At 39.6% G+C, this 21725-nt stretch overlaps 1 protein-coding gene across 6 annotated transcripts in view; it reads right to left on the bottom strand.

Annotated features, from left to right (window-relative positions):
- Grik1 (glutamate ionotropic receptor kainate type subunit 1) overlaps positions 1-21725 on the bottom strand; it is a 383311-nt gene that overhangs the window by 140476 nt on the left and 221110 nt on the right. For all 6 annotated transcript variants that reach the window (XM_032900471.1, XM_032900473.1, XM_032900472.1 and 3 more), the window contains exons 2-3: positions 8043-8210; positions 4287-4544 (exon numbers count right to left, since the gene is read on the bottom strand). In XM_032900471.1, the coding sequence (XP_032756362.1) occupies positions 4287-4544; positions 8043-8210 (426 nt within the window). The remainder of the gene's footprint in view (positions 1-4286; positions 4545-8042; positions 8211-21725) is intronic.

Here is a 21725-nt window from a genome sequence, read left to right as displayed (position 1 = left end):
ATTTATACATACATACATGCATTCATTATGTAAGCATATATAAAATAAAGCCCAGGGTTCCCTGTGTCTTTTAGCATTTTTTCTAAAGGATCTTGGTATCATGTGAAAGTATGGTTAAGTAAATCTGCTATTCCTTTGTCGTCCCAATTTTTTTCTGTTATAGTTACTTTTATATATTATGGTTGTTAGTTGTGATTCTTATGATGGATAAGGAAAGGTGTCTGTCACTTTTGCCCTACACTGAAGAAAATTTGTCAAGCAAGCTAAAAAGCCACCAGGAACAATGCAGAGGATGAGGAAGATTGATGGAGATGGACTCCACAAACAGAAAACTGCGAAAGAGCAACAATCCAGCTTCACAGGTCTGGCTAAGGCTCAGCCTTTACATGTGTTTACCCCCCCTTCTCTTTCCCCTTCCTATCTTTCTCCCCCTCCTTTCTTGTGCATCTTTATATTTGATATTGGGGTGAACTAGAGGCCCAGGGTCAAGTCTTGCCAAGCATATATATAAATAAGTATTTATGAATAAAGTTTTACTGTCATATACCATGCCTATTTATCTACATATTATATATGAACACTTAGCAAAGTAGTTGTGTCCAAGATCATATGACCACAATATCGTGCTGTGTATTTACTGTTTAGGTAACAAGTTTGCTGGCCCCGTGTTCTACAAAACTGGCAGAGGCTACATCTGGCAGAACTGGGTCTTGAGAAAGCAGAAAGTGCTGAATAGACTTCATGCTGCATTTGGTACCCAGATTCTCAGCTTTCTGCTGTGTGCTAAGGGAAAGAAGCCAGGCTTCCACAGGGGTCTAATGAACCAGAGAGAGGTCCTATGAGCAGCGAGTTCTCAGGATGTCTCAAATCATTCTAGCATGTGAGACTTGGAGGCAAGTGAGTGATGTGAACACCTGGGAATGAGGCAGGGAGGAGATAGCGCGTGCCAAAACTCCACTCTTTCCACCACCGCTCTGGAGCCCTTGATACTCTAACTTGTAGAGGACCTCTGCCTGTAAGCATTGAGTCAATTGAATTTTGTCCTTAGAGACTTGCATGCTGCTCCCATTGACTTCAATGGGAGTAATGGGGCATTTTGTCCCACGACATCTGTGCTGGCTTCAGGCTATTTAACAAACTCCTACTAAACAAATCCCAGTAAAGTGCTCTTTAATGGGTACTTAATTCTGCTGTAGAGGTGGGTGCTGAGCACACCTAAGTCCTTTCTTTCCCTTCAGGTTTGCTGTTTTCTCCTGTTTATGGCTTGATAATTACGACACTGGAGAACCCTGAGTCGGGCAGTATTAAACCCAGTCAGAGTCACTGAATGTCTGCTTTTATTGATCACAGTTGATCTGCCTACCCTCCAGGTTCCAATTTAATGGTTCAATTGATTATTCATTTACATTTTTAATGTTGGGCAAAGTCATTTTAACATGAATCATCTCTAACTTAATGGGTAACATACAGAGTCATTTGGGATACTCATTTCAACAAGTATTTATTGAGCATCTGAGCTCAGATGAGCCTACCAAGGAGAAAAAGGTCACTCTATAGTCAACACGGATAAAAAAGATGATGCGCTGATGTTTTTGCTGCGCAAAGGGGCTGCTACTCTGAATGGGTTCCTGGGTGTTTAGAGGTAGTTAGGATATCCATTATTGTATAATTCATTTTTTTCTGCATATACCTTAAAAATCTATAATGCCCATATCATTGTTTGAACTTGTTCTTAAGCACGGGTGTTTCTGTAATTTATTTTCCTTTTAGATGGTTTTGCTTTGCTGGAAATGTAGAGCGCTTGAGTGATTATACCAAGGCAAGCTCTCTAAAGTGAGAGCTAGTTTGATTTTATGAGCCTGCAGTACCACTTACCAAACACAGCAACGTGGAACAATCTAACTGCACTTGCACTTCACTATGTTTTACCTGAAGGCTCTTTAAATATACTTTGTGGGGTTTACTTTGTAACGGGCTGTCACCCTGTACATCAAGCAGGTGAAACGAAAAACACAGCCCTTCCCCGTAGGAACTGCTTAGCGTATTGTATTTATGAGTTATATGTCTAATCACCCAGGGCTTCCGCTTGTTTCTAAAATGAGATGAGGCCTAGGAAGACACATAAACGGGCACTTTTGATCATAATAGTCACCTTTATCTGAAGTGCAAACGGAGCCAGAGTTTAATGCTGAGTAGAGGATGTATGGTAGCCATTTTCTAGGGAACAGCATGAGCTAATGCTTGCTGGAAAAGGCAGTGAAAAATGACAAAGTGCGAAAATGCTTGGAAGAGCCTCCTTTTGCTAATTCTCAGTGCCAGTTTCATTAGTCTTATTAGGAAGCAAGCATATGAAGAAAGGAGCTATGCTAAGTTCTTGGGGAAAGGTCAGATGGTCAATGGTATTGGTCTTTGTTCATGAAATTATTGAACTCTTTTCTATGTGCCTGGTCTATCACAGGAAGCACATTCTAAGCAAAGCTAGAAATTCAGTACATAGGAATGCCTTGTGCCATTGCAAACATATCACTGTCTAATGCTTCAATTTCCAACCCCCTTCTCTCTTCTTGGTGCTCCTAGGGAGCTTGAGAGAGGTAACCATTGAATGTGGTCATGGACAATGAATGACTTTACCATCTGAGTGTTGAGATCAGTTTGTGTCCGGCCCTAAGTTACTCCATTCTGCAGAAGCAGGTTGTGTTTTGGTTTTGTTGTTGTTTGTTTCAGACTGCTTTGCCCTGAGAGACCTTCCCTGGAAACATTCTACCAGGTCCTCTACTTTGTCCTCTCAATCCTCTGTGACATTCCTTGCCATTCCTTGCTTTTTAAAGCCTTTATGGTCATGCTATAAATTACATATATTCAAATGGAGACTGATTGACTCATGTACAGTTCATAATTGAGAATTAACATTACTAATCAAGATTAGAATAAACGACAACAACAACAACAACAACAACACCCCATGCTTGCCTCAGCCATAAATATCAACGAAAAGGGGATTCTCTGGCAACTTGCTGCTAATGAAAATGCTGCCTACATCTTATGAATTTTCAATAAATTCTGACATGGAGGAAAGACACAACTGTGTTTGTTAATATTTTGACATAACACACTCAGCACAAGGAGGGGTCAGGCTGTGAAAGAATACTCAGAAAAACCTTGGGGGATATAGACAGTAGAAGAAATACATCAGTGTAAATGTTCAACTTTAATCTGTAGATGAAGATTCACTGACTCCAGTTAAGCAAAAGAAGGGAGATGGTAAGAGAGTCAGGGCTTGGAAGATACCTTAGTTGGCAAATGGTCTGCCGAGCATGGGTGGAGACATTTGCTGAGATTTCTAGAACCCAGCTTAAAAAAAAAAAGCCACTTGAGGGGTAGGAATGGAGACAGGAGGATCGCTGGAGCTCATTGACTAAGCAGCCTTGCTGAATCAAAGGGTTCAGTGAGAGACCCTGGCTCAAGACAAAAGAGGAGAATAGTTGAAGAAGACAGATGGCAGCCAACACACATACACACGTACACGTACACGCACGTGCACACACACACAACACATATCCCATACATGCTCACAAGGGAGCTTGCGCTCTAAAATGTGAGCAGAGATAATAAGGAAAGTGCCAGCAAAGCTAAGTTCAAATGGGTGAAGTTCAGAGATGGTATCTATTGACAATGAAATGCTGAACGTCCATCTTCCAGTCTGCAACAGGTGGCTAGAACAACCAAAGCCCATTGATTTGCTTTCAAACAGTTTATGACTGTTGGGTAAAGTGGCAAATGGGATGAGCTATAGCCAGAGTTCTACCTGTAGCCATCACTAGAGCTCTCAAATTCTGTTATGGGCTTACCCCTGTGACTCACGATCCCTTCCCCAAGGAATGTATCACTTTAGTGGCATAATGTCTAACTAGATGTCTGCTTGTCTGATTGTGGTAACTTTTTATAGGCAGAATAACTACTTTTGTTAGACACTTGAATAGGCCACTGTAATTGGGATCACACTCTCAGTAGAGTTGCACTAACGGAATCCCACCATTAGCACTTTAATGAGATCACAGTGTATATCGGTAAGATGATGTATTATTTTTTTTAAATGAAATTAGATTTGTTGAATTAGCTATATAAGGCATTCCCAAATTCCTTCAGAACTCTCAGTTAGCTTATGAGAGAGAGTGTTTCTGTATGCACCATCTATTGAATTTCACAGTGGGCAGAGTAAGCAAGCCCAGTTGCATGTGTGTGTGTGTGTGTGTGTGTGTGTGTGTGTGTGTGTGTGTGTCCCATACCTGTGCTGTCTTCATACACCACCGTCACTGTTTTCCAGTTGTAATAGAGGACCAAATCCAGGACCGCCCTGCTGATAGCCGCATAGTCCGGGTAGAGGTTGATATAAAATAGGTCTCTGCTGTCCACGGAAGGGTGTTTCCAGCGAGTCTGAATGTGTGGAACTTCCAGAGCATTGCAAATAGACTGTACAGCACTGACGGAGGAGCTGTGGGAAGGGCCGAAGAGTGCGGCCACCCCGAGAGCCAGCTGGTCGCATGCTGGTAATATCCAAAGACAAGGGAAAGGATTAGGAGGGAGGGAAGGCAGGGAAAGGGTGAGAGCAAGAGAGTTCTATGAATTCATGTCTTCCTTACACAGTTTCTATACTTAACTGTCAGAGAACCCTCTATAATTCCCATCTGTTTGCTGCTATCATTTCTTTCCAGCTTCCAATAATCTTTAGAGAGTAAAACACTGGTAAGTGTAAATGGACAGCCAATCAACAATAAATCCTAAGGCCAACTCCCTGCAAATAAAAATGAGTTACTTGTCTCGGTTCATTACCTCCAACCAGATGAAGGCTAAATACTTTCCTTGGTCCCATGAGCACTGTGTGAGCTAACTAGTGAACCATTTGTCAAATGAATGTCCTATGAATTAAGTTCTGTCATATGGCAGGGTGACAATGGAGAGATTAGTATGGACAGAGAAGGTGACTAAAATGCTTTGACTTCCATCTTTCTGAAGCTCGGATAGGAGTTCTCTGCCATTGTTTTGCTTATTTGATTTTTTTTTATTTAACTATTAGAAAATTCCTCATAGTTGCCATCACACATTGTCATCTTTGCTGTCTTTTCTTTCCAATAGTCTTTAGGTGGTAGAATACTGATAAGTGTAAATGTATAGCCAATCAGCAATAAATCATACGGCCAACTCCCTGCAAATAAAAGTGAGTTACTCAGGTAGGACCTTCAGATTATTGAAATATTTGTAGAGTGCATATAAGCAGGAAGGATACCTAATTAGTTACACTGGAATGGCTTGACCTAAATGGATCTTTGGAAGACACTTGGTCTAACCCACTCATTTCATACACAATGGACCTAATCATGGCCACTGGAGAGTAACAGAGTTGAACCAGAACTTGAGGACTCTAGGTCAAGGTCAGGCCTCTTTCTCCTACAATTATCAGCCAATCATAGTTAATGTATACATTTAAAATCTTATTCCTAACCTTTTTGTTGTTTTAGGAACAAAAGTATCCATTATGAGAAATTAGAATATTTACAATGTAGGGAAGACCAAAGACTCTATCATCTATATCAAGCCCATTAACTTGGAATAATGCCTGATGATATTGCAGAAGGCTAGGTTTGCTAGTCGAGTACAGTATTATACCTTGGTGCCTTTATTGAATGAAAAGTACAACTTGCAAACTAAGGTGTTGCAAACTCAAGAGCATATTTCCACTGTTGAAAAACAAATCACTAGGCAGGAATGGTGTCATTTATCAAGCACATTCTTATACATTTAAATATTTAAGCTTCTTTTAATTTTTAACTATGATAAGTAGTATTAAATATTCCTATTTTTCTCTGTATCTTAAATTACTTCTTTGATATAGATTCTAGGTGGGAGAGTTCACCATCTACTACAAAAAATATCTTGATATTTTTAAATTATTTGCTACACATTAACCAAATTCTCATCCAGAAAGACTCGCCTATGCTCTGTTACCATGAAGAACAGTGTCTATTAATTGCATGTAAGTGGGTATTAAATACAGGTTTATGTGCATCTTTCAAATTTAAATTGTAATTTTTTTAAAAAATGAATTTGAGTGTTGTCAAATGAAAATAATTGAATACCTAAATTAAACAAATAGGCTTCTATAAATGAATTTACGTTAGGGATTTTATAATTATGTGAGTACCATATGTTTCTTTAAATTTCTTGGCTTAATTTAGAGAGAATGTAGAGTAAAATTTTGACAGCCATGTTGTGGCCATCTATGGGGTAGCTGATGTTGACAATTATTTTTAAGGACAACTTCTGACCCTCGATTGCTTGGTGCCAGTTGTCTGAACTAGCTATAGAGATAAAGAGCTTTCTGCAATGTGCTGAAGGTGTCAGTTGTCACTGTCCTCCCAAGTTTACTTCTGCACATGTGTTCATTAGCCAGAAAAATGTGAGCATGGAAATATGCAAATTGTTGACTTATCCCACACAAGAGAATTGAGATTCCTCTTAATGTGTCATGACTCTAGGATGCTAATGTTTCTTGACAGAAAATCAATCCTTTAGAAATCTGTTTGTTGGTGTGTTTAATTTACAAGTATGGTTGGTCTTCAGATCACAAGAGAGCCTTCATTATGTGTATGGTGGGGGGAGTTGAAGTATCCCTATCAAATGTCTTTGTCTTAGCTTTCTGTTGTGTTGTTCAACAATCTAAGAGATGATAAAGCCAGTTAGAGAGCGACAGAGACTAATTCAGACAGTGCATATACAAGGATGCTTAATAAGCTTTAAAATGCTAGATAAATGGTTTTTTTTGGTTTTTTTTTTTTTTTATTTTGTTTTTGTTTTTTTAGATTTTTTTTTTTGTTTTTTTTTTTTTTTTTTTTTTTTTGGTTTTTTTGTTTTGAGGCTGAGTCATGCTATGTGGTCCAGGTTGGTCTCACATTCATCTCCAAGTCTTTAGTGCCGGGGTTTTAGTCACATACCATCATGCCCAGACTTCTATCCTAAGAAAAGCAGGGTCATTATACTAAAATTATGTTATATGTGGGAGCATTATTGAATTAATCTTTACTTGATAAAGAAAGCCTTTTTATTTTGTATTACTAATACCTGTAGACAAGTGTATCAGGCAAACATATATTCTTTGATCTAAGATCATTTCTGTTAACCCCTTACACATGAAGTTACTTGGAAATCATCAGAAACATGGAGTTGATCATGTATGGTTTGTGGGTCTGCAAAAGGCACAGGCTGTTCTGGAAGGAAAAGAATTCTTGACAGGCAAAACCTTTGCTTTCTCAAAATCTTTATGCTGTGTGTAGGCGATGTCTTTGCTAGAGGCCGTGCTTCAGGTATATGAAATCATTAGAAAATTGTTCTGGAGGTTCCTGGTGAATATCTAAACCAGCCCTGCTGTTCCATAAGAATCAGTCCACCTGATAAAGCTTGCTGGCTATGTATAAATTTAATTACTATTTGATTACTTTTCTTCTGTTCAGAAGAAAAAAAGAAAATCGTGATTTGTTCACAGATTTAATCTTCATATTTTTATGGTTTTGCAGAAAAGTGAAAAAACAATAGCAACAAGAAAATGAGTTGATGTTAGATAAGCCCAGCAGTTTGTTGGAGCCTTTTGTGATCCTGGGTTTGACTTGTGTATATCCCAGTTACTTCCCCATGCTTAGTGGATGTGACATTCCACAAAGTTTTATTTGACCACACTGTACAATTTCATGGTGGTATCTCAGCTTCAGGAAGGAAAAAACAGATCAAGCCTGACATTTTCCATTCACAGCTGAATCAGTTAATCATAGAGTAGAGGGCATTGAAGGGCAAGCTAAGCAGAAAGGCCCAGAAAACAGGGCTAGGCAGTGTCCATCAGATGAGTTCAGATCGAATTGATCAGTGATATTGGGGACCAGGAATTCTTACATGCACTAAGCAACCCACTTTGAAGAAAGGTGAACAAGGGCAAAGGTTACCCATGCATCAGACTTATTACCCAAAGGAGCTTGGTAAAGTAGGAAAATAGTTACCTCTTCGGGAGGCTTCAAAACTATCAAAAAGATTAATTCTCTGGATGTCATAGGTTAATGTGGTATTGGGCATCAAGGTTCGGTTTCGGTTAATACTGGTGACTGCAAACTTGAAAGCTAATTCTTCAACATTAACAGGTTCATTTTCCACAGTTTCAAAAATCCCTCCTGCAGAGGCAAAAGAGATGCGTGAGAAATGTTAGACAGGATGCCACAGCACTGCTTTAAAAGAAAACTGTAGACTGCAAACAAAATACCCAAACCATAAATGCTGGGATGACCAGGGTAGATACACAAGCCAGGCTGAGTGTTATCAAGATGTGGTGCATGCAAATAAAGAGTTCTCTCTGCATATGGATGCATGGAGTTTTGGATCTGATTCTGGGTGGATAATGCCTCTTAGATGGTATAGATAGATTCCAAATGTTGTCTACCATGGGAGCATAGCTGATAATGCAGTGGAAAGCAATTTTCTTTGACTTTCACGGGAGTTGTGCTGTGTTTGACCTAGACATAACTTAAACTCTATTCTAGTAGGCACTCCTGCCTTGGAATTACAACGTCTTCATTGAAACCAGAGTTTTTAGGAGCTGAGGTAATAGCTCAGCAGTGATGGACAGGTGTATGGCTCTTCTAGAGACCAAGCTCAGTTGCTAGAACCCACACTAGACTGCCTGTAACTGATTGAAAGCCAATGTCCAGAGCACAAGATATATTGTTGGGAGCCTGCACTCAAGTGCACCCCTAACCCTCACACTCACTCATGTGCATACCCCCCCACTCATGCACACCCCAACCCCACACTCATGTGCACTCCAAATTCCACACTCATGTGCACCCCACCCCCACCCCTACACTCACATGTACTCCAAACCCTACACTCATGTGTAGCCCCCCACACACTCAGGTACACATCCCACTCACACATATATGCATGATTAAAGATAATATGAATTTGCTTTCAAAAGCAGACCTTCTAGACCTATCTGTAGTAGGTTTGGGCAGGGATGGACTGGGGATGAAACAATCCCACTCTGAGATTTTTTTTCTGAATGAAGACATTTTTTCGAGGTTTTAGAGCTCAGAATTCTGAGGTCATGTTCTATCTATCCCAGTATGTTCCAAAGCATAATGGGCAGATTTAAAGGTAATTTTCTCTGTTTGAAAAATCATTTGAATATACCCCAATGCAAACTTGGGTTCTAACTCTGGGGAAATCCATTCTTCCATGTCCTAGGTTCTGTTATGTTAACCATGGGTCCTTCTCTCACTACAGACAATAATATCAAACTGATGCAGGTGTCAGCAGAGAGTCCTGCTCAGTCTTTGATGAAATATTGGTGCTGGATAGAGATGTTGTAGATATGGTTTGTTGTATGTTCTTAATATTCTTTAAATGTAGTCCTGAGATTATCTCAATAGACACAGACCATTCCATTGAAGCACCTCAATTTAGCTTAGTCCTTGATTTACCTGACTCTCTGCTTCCTCTGAAAATGGGTCTTAACTCACGTCTGTGGCATGCTGAATGCTAGTAAGCTATAATTTATCTCCTCTAATTGTTCCTTGCTAAGGGTCAGAATTAAATATGTACAAACTTGTTTGTGATGGTTAGAATCATGAATGCTATAAATTCTCTTTTGATTCAAGAAAACACACAAGCACATGTGTACACAAACACACACACACACACACACACAATCTGCAATAAAACCACACATAGTCAACATGTACATGATTTCTGGTTGTTCTTTCTCAGTTGGAGAACTCCAATGTACTTTGAAAGATCGTTTTTTTTTTTTAAAGCACATATATAGCTTTATGTTAAATTGAGTTTCTTTATTAATTACAGTGTCTACTTATGAGATATAAGAAGACCTATAGGTACCTAACTTGGCTTCTTTCAAGAAATTTCTGGCATTTATAGATCAATATCTTGAACCATTCATGTATAGATTACTACTATAGTTCTTTTTAAAACCACAGTCATGTTAACCTTCACCCAAGGACCCAGGGGACATTTGTTCCAAAAGTATTATCAAGAAAATGTTTGTGTTTTCCTTGTGTCAATCACAAATGGGCAATTGGGGATGGACTCTCACTTTCTCTGGGTGCTGTGAGTCCATGGTGGCCTGACAGGTGAGGGGGTCAGGCGAGAAGTACTGAATGGTCCCAGGCAGATTGATGTAGGTGAGCTCATTGCTGCGGTCAAGATGGCTCACCTGGAGGACTCTTGTTATTAGAATGTCCATAGTAGCCATTAGCAATCCTTTGTTCTCAATTCTATTTCCCCAGTCCCAGTAAGAACCCTATGATGAGAGTCCATAGCCCTCGGAATGTGGCTCTGTGGATACCAAGGCATCTTCAAATGCTTGTACTGGAACTACATAGGGACAAAGTCAACCCTAGCCTTCAAGGAGAGCTTCAGAGGGTGTGTAGTATAGGCTGTGGCAGGGGATATTCTCCTGGATAAAGAATAAAGGTTCTGAAATGTGGACCCTGGTTTTACCTAACTCTTCTACAAGATTTTTAAGTTGAGGGAGGTAAATCATCCTAAGGTGGTTTTTCTGTGTAGTTTTCATCAAAAAAAAATTGTAACTAACATGCTAACTAGGAGATATTTGTCCTGTTTTTGTAAATGAAAAAGAAGCAGAAATAATACACATTGTAACCCAATAATTCAGTCACAAGCCTCATGTGTGACAACCTTGGATGTTTGCTTGTCCAATATTCACGTGTGTGTTCCTATTTTCACTCTGCCAAGCTATCTATACTTTTGTCATGTCTAAAAGGGGATGGTAATTTTCTGTTGTTCCCTGTTCTATTGAGTAAATGGGAAAATTTAACCCACTATTTGGAAAACACGATTATTCCCCAGAGAAGGGTTGGCATTATTGACTATTGGCGGTGGCGATACAAACCAGTTGCTACCCATTTTGGAACTTCCTACTCAGTTCAAAATTATTCCTCTGGTCTACAGTTACTTTCGCACAAAGTTGCATGTCATTTTTATGGCCTGACATGTTTCCACCCTAAGCTCATAATAAGCCCTAACCCCAGTGCCCAATACCTAAAAACTGAGTGCATTTTACAAGGTAATTTAGGTTAGGATGAGGCAGCATGGGCATTCCCTGATCCAGTCTGTTATTAAAAGAGAAAGAATGTGATGGGATTGGAAAGATGGTTTAGCAGTAGAGAGCACTTCCTGTTCTTTCAGAGCATCCGGGTCTCAGTCTCTGTGTCCACATCGCAGCTGACAACCATCTGTAGCTCCAGTTCCCAGGACATGACACTCCGTTCTGGCCTCTACAGGTACTGTGTACCCATGATCTATGGATCAATATGCATGCAGACAAAATTCCTATACACATAAACTACAATAAATAAATCTTTAAAACAAAAGGAAACTGGGATTCACTAGCACAGGGTATATACCTGCATACAATCACAGAGACGTTTACGTGAGGACAAACAGAACCTTTAGTGGTGATCTGCAGGCAAGAAGACAAACCTGCCATTCCTTGGTCCTGTACTTTCAGTCTCTCAGACATGATGAAAATATATTTCTATTTCTATCATTTGAACAATGTAGTCCACTTACACTGTTTGTTTGTTTGTTTGTTTGTTTATGTAGCCTTAGGAAGCTAGTTCATTCATCTTGCCTTTTTACCCTAACGGTTTTCAAATGAAAACAAATTTAGTGATCCGTGTCAATCACCTTTATCTAAATAACACTTTCTTCTCGGAACTGTAATGTTAGATAAGCAAAGAGAAAGTTACTGTACATCAGGTTAGGAGGCGGATGTGTATTCTGCTGCTGCTGCTGCTGCTGCTGCTGCTGCTGCTGCACTGTTACCCGACTATCGCTCAGGGAAAGCACATATAGCAATATCCTGTACATGGATGAGGTTGTCTGCAAGGAGTGATGAGGGATGGCAGGGAGGGGTGTCCAACAGAAAGCTTTTCATTTGCACCAAGTAATTTTACGTGGACACAGAAGACTTGTTCACCATGACAAATCTTAGTACTATTTGATTAATAGCACGGCCACTGAAGGCAACGTGTGGCACTTAGAGAAGCCTGAGAATAAATGTTCTGTTTCACGAGCCTTCTGAACATATACAACAGCAGTGGTGCATGGCATGTGTCAGTTTTCCTTCACTGTAATGAAATACCTGAGGTACTTTATTTATAAAACGAAAAGGTGTATTTTGGCCCAGCTCTTGGGAGATTCTTGCCCATGACTTATTGGCTCCTTGACTTTGGGATATGATGAGGTAATAAATCATGGTAAGAGTGCATGAAGTACACACTGCTCAGTTTGTGACCAGAAAGCAGAGAGGGAAGAGGAAGGTCTTCTTTGAGGACATTACTTCAGGGACCTAAGGATTTCCCATAAGGTTGTACCTCATCCAGGTCTTCGATACCCTGAACAGTGCCATTCTGGAAACCATACCTTTAGCAAACTGATCTTTTAAAGTATATACGATATTTGAACTCTAACAAATAATTTTCAAACTTTTCCTAGTTCATATTCCATTCTTAAATAATCAAAATGAGAGGGCTGAATAAACTTTATGAAGATCCCAGCCCTTTCTCAAGAGTGCCCTGATTTCTTTATTGTCTTTTTGGCTTCCAAGGATTTTCCAATCTTCGTAACCTGCCTTTCAGTCAGTTTCTATAGAGCACAGAAAGTATCATGTAGATACAGAGGCGCAGACTTAGAAAACATGCTATTATTATTGCCAACCATCGCCATCCTGGCTCCGTCCAAATGGGATTTGACTGGATTACAGGTAGGGATTGTAACAGGGGCTCACTTTACCCCTTGAAAAACATCAAGAAACTGAATAGGAAATTTTTACCTCATTAGTGACCAAACAACGTGAAAGTCATGTGGGAACAGAGTCCTGTTCACATAAAAAGATTATTGTTTTGATTAGGCTTGACTTATAAATATATAGCTATTGAGATGCCTACTAAGAGGACAGGCATATCTTTACCCCGTGTTTACCTGAATAAAAATCTGAAAGAACCGAGGCATGGATGGCAGAGGTTGGGAGAAGAGTATTCTATTCAGAGAGAGCAAAGTGATAAGAGACAGGCACTATTTTTGGGTCTTTTTTTAAAGGACTTCAGTGGCTGAAATTTGAGTAAGCTAGATTTTGGATAAAAGAGCTTAATCAAGTGATAGAGGTGGATTGGAATAGATTACAGAGAGCTTAGTAAACAATGACAAGATTATGGTTTCATTCTAAGAGGCATGAAAAGCTAGTGGTAGGCTTTGAACAGAGTGGTTAAGTGATGTTTCCTACTACAAGAAAGTTGGTGTAGTTGCTGTAGTTTGTGTTAATGAGGAAATGGGCAAGAAGCAAACACAGGAAGGTTTAGTCTTGTACCTGTTCTACAAGAGGCTAATAATTTAGCTGAGAAATGATGCTGATTAAGTTTAGATTGTTGTTATTGATGATGCAAAAAAAATCCCATTGAATAGCAGGTAGGGCTGGTAGGGTTCTCAGACAAAGCATAAGAGATGAGAATGAAGGATGACATTGTGTTTGGAGACTTAAGCAGTCATTGATATTGCTGAAGAGTAGGACAGGGAGCTGGCTTGGAGTGTGACTGATTACTTTGTGACGCCTCTTAGGTGTTTAAGAGAAAATGTCAGCCAGGGAGTTTACTATACTCGTGCAGATGATATAGAGGTTGTTTCCGGATGTGGAAGGTAGGGTGTCATTACAGTGGGAGTGATAGTCCTGGAGAAAAATCACTTAACAGCAAGGACAGACAATCTGAGGAGTTCCCAGAGCCTGGAATATACAGGAGCTGAATCACTTAGATAATGGAAGGAGGAGGCAGGGCACTCTCAGCTCCCTGAACTTGGGCATGCACATCTGTGTACTTGAGTGTGGAGGTCAGTAGTTAACATCAGTGTCTTCTTCGATCACTCTCTATTTTGAGTTTTGTTTTGCTTTGTTTTGGAGACAGGATCCCTTAGAGAATCCGGACCTCACCAGTTCGGCTAGGTTGTGCTCCAGGGATCTCCTTATCTGCCTTCTGAGTACTAGGACTACAGATGAATTCTGCACATCTGACATTTTACATGGCTCCCGGGGATCTAAACACAGATCCTCATGTTTTTGACAAGCATTTTATTGGGTAATTTATTTCAGTAGCCCTGGAATAATTTTCTGTAGCAGCTACAGAGTACTGATGCGATATTCAGGTAGACTTATTTTTAATTATTTTCTCCTTGAATGGATTTAAAATGACTAAATTTTGGTGCAGAATACATTTTGATAAATCTATATATGCATATATCCATTTGTAAAATATGTGCTGGTCTTTTAAGTATAAGGAGAATGTTTCCCACCTCCATTGTTTATTGTTTCTCTTTGATGAAAACATTCCACAATCTTCTGTTGTAGGAAATATAAATATATAGAAAGCATATATAATAAATTGCTAACTATATAGTCACATCACTATGCTTTGAAGACTAGAGCTTTTTCTTCATAGTCAACTGTATTTGATAGCTGTCAAATGTGCTTTCCTGATATTTGCCACTATTAGCTGATTTTCATTATGCCATTTCTTCTTCCCAAAGTGTCAATTTATTCAGCCCTTTCAATAGCTATTTTTTTACCTCTCTGATTTCTGATGCTATTTTGCAAATACTCCACTTTATTACAGGATTTATCGGTATTTTTTTAAAATCTATTTCATTTTCCTACTTATTTGAAGAGTGCAGGATCAAATCAGGATATTGCTATATTTGTGCTGATAAACTGTACACACCCCTAACTAGCTGCTGTATGTCCACTGTGACAAACTGTGAGGTCATTCAGGAAACAAGGGCGATCTATTAAATGACAATCTAGAAATGGGAAGCTCTGGTGCTGGCTCCTGTTTTGCATTCATGTAGATGAACAACCATCCCAAAAGCTGTCAACAGAAAACAAGATGGCAATTTGATCTATTCCTTTGCTGATAGCTGCTCCTTAAATACACAATATTATATTGCCTCCCTTTATTGCCACATCCATAATTCTACTTTATTGCATCATAAGCAATTTATTCGAGGCTCATATTTACTGCACCTTTAATTTCAAGGTTACACATTTAATTTCTAAGATTCCCTTTCACATCCAGTGTCTCTCTTCCTGTCTTACTTTGGGCACTAACACTGCCTTAACGATCTTATGTAGATGAATGTGGGTGGGAATCAGGTGTTCTGTCACTTAATGGAAGAGAAATGGATAGGGAGAGTTTTAAATCTTTCAGAAAGGTTAGCGTGAGGGGAGAGTTATAGGCTAAAGACAAGTGGAGCCTCAGTGGTCTGGCTGTGACCCAACCTTCTACAAGTAGCCTCATATATCAGTGTCCTTTGTAAGGAAGAATCCATTTTATTCCATACCTGGGATAACAACCACATTTAAATTCTCTTTTTGATGCTTCAAAGAGATCTGCATAAGTTCAGTATAAATGTCCTCCAAATGGAGGGACACATGTCTATGAGGAATAACTGAATCCTTCAGAAGGTAGCTAGTCAGAGGAAGGAGGAATTCTGAGATTTTCTACAGATGCTATACGTAGTTGTTCCTACTAAGTGTATTCCACATTAAAAGTAAAGATAGCCCTTCAAAATCAAAATATTCTTATAGTATCTTTCAATATTCAGTTTGTTTTTGAAACATTTTGGTTATCTGTTAGTGCGTAGGGTGATGCTAGCATTAGGGGATGGCATACAATGAAGGGTACCCTGGTTCTGGCCTTCAGAGAGATGCCAGTCCTAAGTGATAGACTTCAGAAAGGGAAGCCAGGTACAGTAATCAATTACTCAGCCAACAAAGCCCAGGCACACTCCTTGTCTCTTTCTACAAGGAATATTTCAGCAAAGGGTGAAATTGGTTATTTTGGTGAATTTGATTAGGATAGTCCTTTTCAAAAATGATCAGCAAATATATATCTCAGAGTAGTTAGGAAGGAAGAAGTTTTCTTGTACTTGTCAAGAATGATATGATAATTACTTAAAAGTCCTAACTACCTCATATCCATATAAGTCAGAGTCATAGTATACTTTATAAGCATATTTTTTATATTTATTAAAGGTCAATCAAAAACTTTCTTTAGCCAGAGCCTCCCTATTGCTTGAGTGTAGGAGTATTTCCTTGAGAGTACTAATGGTTACTTGCTGGGACATAAGCATAGTCCAATATTCCCAGTAAAGGCCTGTCCAGTTGATGGGATGTTCAGTCTTATGCCTAATCATTGAGGCACATGAAGCACTTTTTTCTGCCAACACAGAGACCTAGGAGGCCAGAGAGGCGGTTGATATATGTGGCGAGACCTACTGCCTTTTCCCATTACTGAATTTGTGGCAATGATTGCTTTTTCTCTCCCAACCATTACCTCCCATGGTCCCCAAGCACTTTCAAAGTTCCCTTCTCCTCAGGCTGCCAAGCACCTTCATTTCATGCAGGGATGGCTGGTGTCCTAGTCAACTGCGGGTTCCAGGCAGCAACCGGGAATGTTGCCAACGAAGTAATGCCCAAAACCTTTACTCTTATAAAAGTCTGGGATTGCTTTAATATCTCTTGAGAGCAGTTATATTTCTATCTTTTAACATCTCATTTAAATGACATGTATTCGCATGAAAGCTCTCCTGATTCCTTTTTTTCTGCTTATTAATTAAAAGGTTAGAAGATGCCAAGTTCACAGCCCAGGGTTCCAAGAAAGCTTAATTGTATGTTTTATTCTGGTTTATGTCCGCTGTATTTTTCAGCTGGCAATTTCTGTTTGCTAAGAAGGAAAGGCTGTTGTTAAAATGAAATCTGGGGGTCTGAAGCCAGAACAAATAATGGCTCACAGCTCCCGTTGGGCAGCATTTATCAATGCATAGACATGGGAGACACAGAAGGCCTTTAGTGGTCAAACATGTTTGGGAAGCCCTGCCTAGCATCAGTCCTGTTGGAAATTCACATTACACAGCAGTGTGCACATTGCCCACAAGCCATGCAATAAGAAAGCAATTCAAGTCTGCTTAACCCAGTACTCTTCTAAAATTCTCTTGATCACAGGACACATTCCCCTGGAACTGTGGCCAGTTGTCTTGATAACCACATTTTAAAAGCAATTTGATCCAGAGATCTGCTTACATTTGGACTAAAATAACATGTACTTTAAAATAGTATTTTCATGCATTTTTAAATGAAAAGCTAGATAGGTTTTTAATCAGAAGTATAAACCCTCCAACGATGATACTACTACCTCTAAAGACATATTAGATATGAACCATGAATTTTAACTTTAATTTCCACTTACAGATACATATTCTTAACAAGAAGATGATCTCTTTGCAAAAAATACCCCTGTCTCTGGTCAGTCTTATCTGGAAGTTATATTGTTCACAGTACGTATCTCCTTGATGCTTAATGTCAATATGAAGTACTCGGCTGTCTGTCCCTCTTATTTCTGTATTCCCAAGTGCTCCAACAGCTAACAGATACCCTTCTTATAACATTTTTTATTCATTGATATTAAAATCATGAAAAATGGCCCCTTGAGGCATTAATGTAATGTCTAAGAAAGTTCCAGAACCTTGGATGCAAACTTTTGTCTGTTGAGGGTTCTCGCCCTGTAATGTTTATGCTTGAGACAGAACTTATTATTGCTCACCAAGTTACTCCAGAAGCTAAGCATCAGCTCACAACCTGTAGATTGTGACCCTTTTAGTGCTGCGTATCCGATATTTATGTTGTGGTTCCTAACAGTACCAAAATCACAGTTATGAAGTAGCGACAAAATAACTGTATGCATTACGAAGGTTGAAAACCACTGCTCTAGAGTCTAGAGCCTAGCAGGTTTCAGTTGAGGTATGTCTCTAAGTTCCACTCTGAGATTCAACATGATTAAACGGAATCAGCTGGGGATGCGCTCAACATTAAAATACTTGCCTGACATGTGCAGTGTTTTAGGTTCAATTCCCTATGCTACACGAGACAAAGTAAATATTGTAAGTCATTGAAATGAAAGTTTACCATGACACGAAATACAAGTGACCCCAACGGAAGCCACTTCTAAGAAAAAAACCTCTAGTGAGTTAGTAACGCTCCAGATAGGGGAGAAGCCCAGTATGCCTATTCAGGAGAACTAAGGGATGATCTACAAACATTAAGGTTAGATTTCATGTCGCTGAGGGTACGTACTGTGTTGAATAGTACAAACAGGAGAATTGGGAAATATTCATATTTTACTTTAAAAGCTGAAAATCTCCTTTACTCCTTATACGTCCTAAAAGCATACTTCTCTCTCAGCTCCTGTAGTGGACACCACAGCATGCAGGGCATGTGGTCCTTTTTGTTACCTACAATATTCCATATTTAAAACATACTTGCACATATTAGTTAAATTGGATGAAAAGAAAAGCAAACACATATGTCATTACATAGTATGAAACAGAGAGTGTTAAACATATGGACAATTTACCTTCATTATTTTACTGAGTTTTCTTCTATTCTTTCTCCTATTCTTTTTCACTTCTAGGCACCAATAGGAAGAGATATTCTCTGAACAAACAGTAACATTTGCCATAGCATCAAAACAATACTTGGGAGTAAACTTAAAGCTACAAATCTTTCTGGGAAGCATTTAAAACAAATACAAATGGGAATGTATAACACGTTCATAAGTTACAGAACTTCCTGCTATTCTAAGGTTTGTCCTTCTCAAAGAGATTTACAAATACCACTTAATTCCCAATAAAATCTCCAGGATATTTTATACAGAATTAGAACAATACTATAAGTACTGAGGAACTGGATTTGACCCTGAATAGCAGACACAGCATAAATGAAGAACAAAGAGAGAGGCATCGTGCCTCCTGATTGCAAGCGTCCTCAGGGAGCTATGGTCATTACAACAGCGTGCGACTGAAATGAAGTGCCCGCTGAACAGAGGGGCCGATTCAGAAATGAATCCTGGCAAAGGCATCAGACACAACTGAGAAAGGGCAGTGCTTCAACCACAGAAGCTGAGAAAACTGATGTTGAAAAGGGTAGAGTTGAAACTTAATCGTGGGCTGCAGAGAGGGCTTCGTGGTTAGGAGCACTGGCTGCCCTTCCAGAAGTCTGGAATTTAATTCCTAGCAACCACACGGCTGCTCACAACCATATGCAACTCCAGTTGCAGGATACCTGATGCCCTCTTCTGGTCTCCACAGGTAGGTATGCATATGCTGCACAGACAGACATGTAGACAAAACACCTATATACGGTAAAAACAAATCTTCCACAAGACTTGCACATGGCCTATGAAAAGTTTAAATAGAAGTCCCGAGGCTATAAAATATCCAGGAGAAAACACTGGATGAGAGACCCATGACTTTAATCTGGATAATGATTTCCTGCCGTGACACCAATATTGTAAGTAGCAGAAGCAAGACTGTATCAAACTGAAATTTATGCACAACCAAAGATATCATCATCTGACTCCAAAGACAACCTAGGAAATGCAAAAGCAATATTTTTCAAAGCATATACCTAATAAAAACTTACAGTTCTCCATGCTTGCTTTGAAATGCAGATAAATTATATATATAGTATATTAATTATATATAGAGATTGGTATATTGATTTCATACTGGCCCTTAATCATTTGTTCTGATTGCATAATTTATTACAATATATATTGGATTTGTTAATGTAGTCAAATATACTTTACACACAGTGCTATACTGATGCACATACCCACAGAGCCAGGTGAAGAGGCATATCAACTCTGGGTTCTCTTCCCCTTCCGAGGGACAGCTTAATTTCCATGACCTTGCAGTTAGATTGCTCATGTCCTTACCTTGCTCATATTTCACTGAGGCAGCCTGGGCTATGCTGAATTTACAATGAATCGACGTAACTTGTTTACTGTTTCCTAATTGGTTGATTACTCTGGTCTTTTTCACATCATGTGATATGCTGGATCTCTCTCCCTTCAATTAACACGGTTAATTGGTGCACACAGTACACTGTTTGTATAAAGCACTGTTTCCTTGCAAGCGTCTTCTTGCACTCACCGTGAAGAAATAGCCAGCAGACGCCCATTGTTGTCAAGCACATCGATGGTTTTAGGTCATTTTATGCCAAGATTTCTTTCTTTCTCTTTTTATTGGATATTTTCTATTTACATTTCAAATGTTATTCGCTTTCCCAGTTTCCTGTCCATAAGCCCCCATCCCCTCCCCCTCCCCTTCTTCTATAAGGGTGTTCCTCCTCCCCAACCACCCCCATTTCCTACCTTCCCCCAACATTCCCCTACACTGGGGAGTCCATCCTTGGCAGGACCAAGGGCTTCTCCTCCATTGGTGCTCAACAAGGCCATCCTCTGCTACATATGCAGTTGGAGCCATGGGTCAGTCCATGTGTAGTCTTTGGATAGTGATTTAGTCCCTGGGAGCTCTGGTTGGTTGGTATTGTTATTCTTATGGGATTGCAAGCCCTTATGCCAGATTTCTTATTTATTTAATTTGTATCCTCTTCAACATTGTAGACTTCATTTTCAAAAACATATTTATTCCTTATTTTCGTATCTGCGGTATTAAGTTACTTTCTCCTGCCATTTGCCTTATTTTATGTCTTGAGACGATCCATGCTGGTTTTGCTATGGAAATACTTACAGGTGTTGGCCCTGCCTTCTACCTTTTTTGAATCAGGGCCTAACAACGTAAGGCCACTGACATTTTTATTGGCAATATTTTCTCAGTATATTTTAAACTCTTTTTACTGCAGTATACACTTTCAGGCAGTTCAATGTTTAGACTTACTAGTGTCACACGCTGGTTTTCTATCCATGAAGTAGAACTTGTTTGTGGTAGTTTGTAAGACACCTGGATCTTTCCTTTGTAGATCTATCAGTGGACATAACTAACCTGGAGCCGACCGGGGCTGGGTGGCGAGTTCTGCCCTATGACCTGTGAACAGAAGTCACCTTGGCAGCACTGGTCAGATACTTAACAGCCAACGAGTGAGTCTCTAGGGCTCTTCTGTGTTCCCCTTTGACCAGTGCACAGATAACAGCTATTCTATCAGCCTGGGAGCCCCCAGGGGCCACTTACAAAACAGAGCCTGCGAGAAGCTGTTTAAACAAGAATATAACTTTGATTATTTGAAGGCAGCATTTGAGAAGGGCGTTTCCCCGAGTGGAGTCTGGTGCTGGAATCGTTACAATTTAAAACGTGTTTGTTTCTAGAATTGACAAAAATTCACTGGCCTGATTGCTGTTATGAGGTGTTTGTAATCTTGGTGTGCCTTTGATGAGTGTATGCATATTCTTGTGCGTGTGAACATAAGTATGAATGTCAGAAGACAGCCCCACACTCAAGTCCTCATCTTGCACCTTGCTTGTGTCAGGGTCTCTTGATCACAGCGTCCTAAGCCAGGAGAGTCTCCTGTCTCCCACCACATTGCTGTAAGCGCAGTGACGTCACAGACACAACCGCTGAGTGTGGAGTGTAATGTGAGTTCTGAGAACAGAAACAGAGATCGACAGGCAAGCGGCTCACTCACCAAGCCATCTCTCAGCTTCTTGGAGTTTTGATAAGTCATGACTTAGTTGGTCAACTGAATTTGTCAACACGAGTAAAGCTAATAAAAGAATTTATGCTATATTAAATTATACATGCTTATGCTCTAA

Source organism: Rattus rattus, chromosome 4 (genome assembly GCF_011064425.1).
Source record: "Rattus rattus isolate New Zealand chromosome 4, Rrattus_CSIRO_v1, whole genome shotgun sequence".
In the NCBI taxonomy this organism is placed as follows: domain Eukaryota; kingdom Metazoa; phylum Chordata; class Mammalia; order Rodentia; family Muridae; genus Rattus; species Rattus rattus.
The sequence above is the reverse complement of the archived record's forward strand: the minus strand, read 5'-3'. Positions and strand labels throughout refer to the sequence as shown.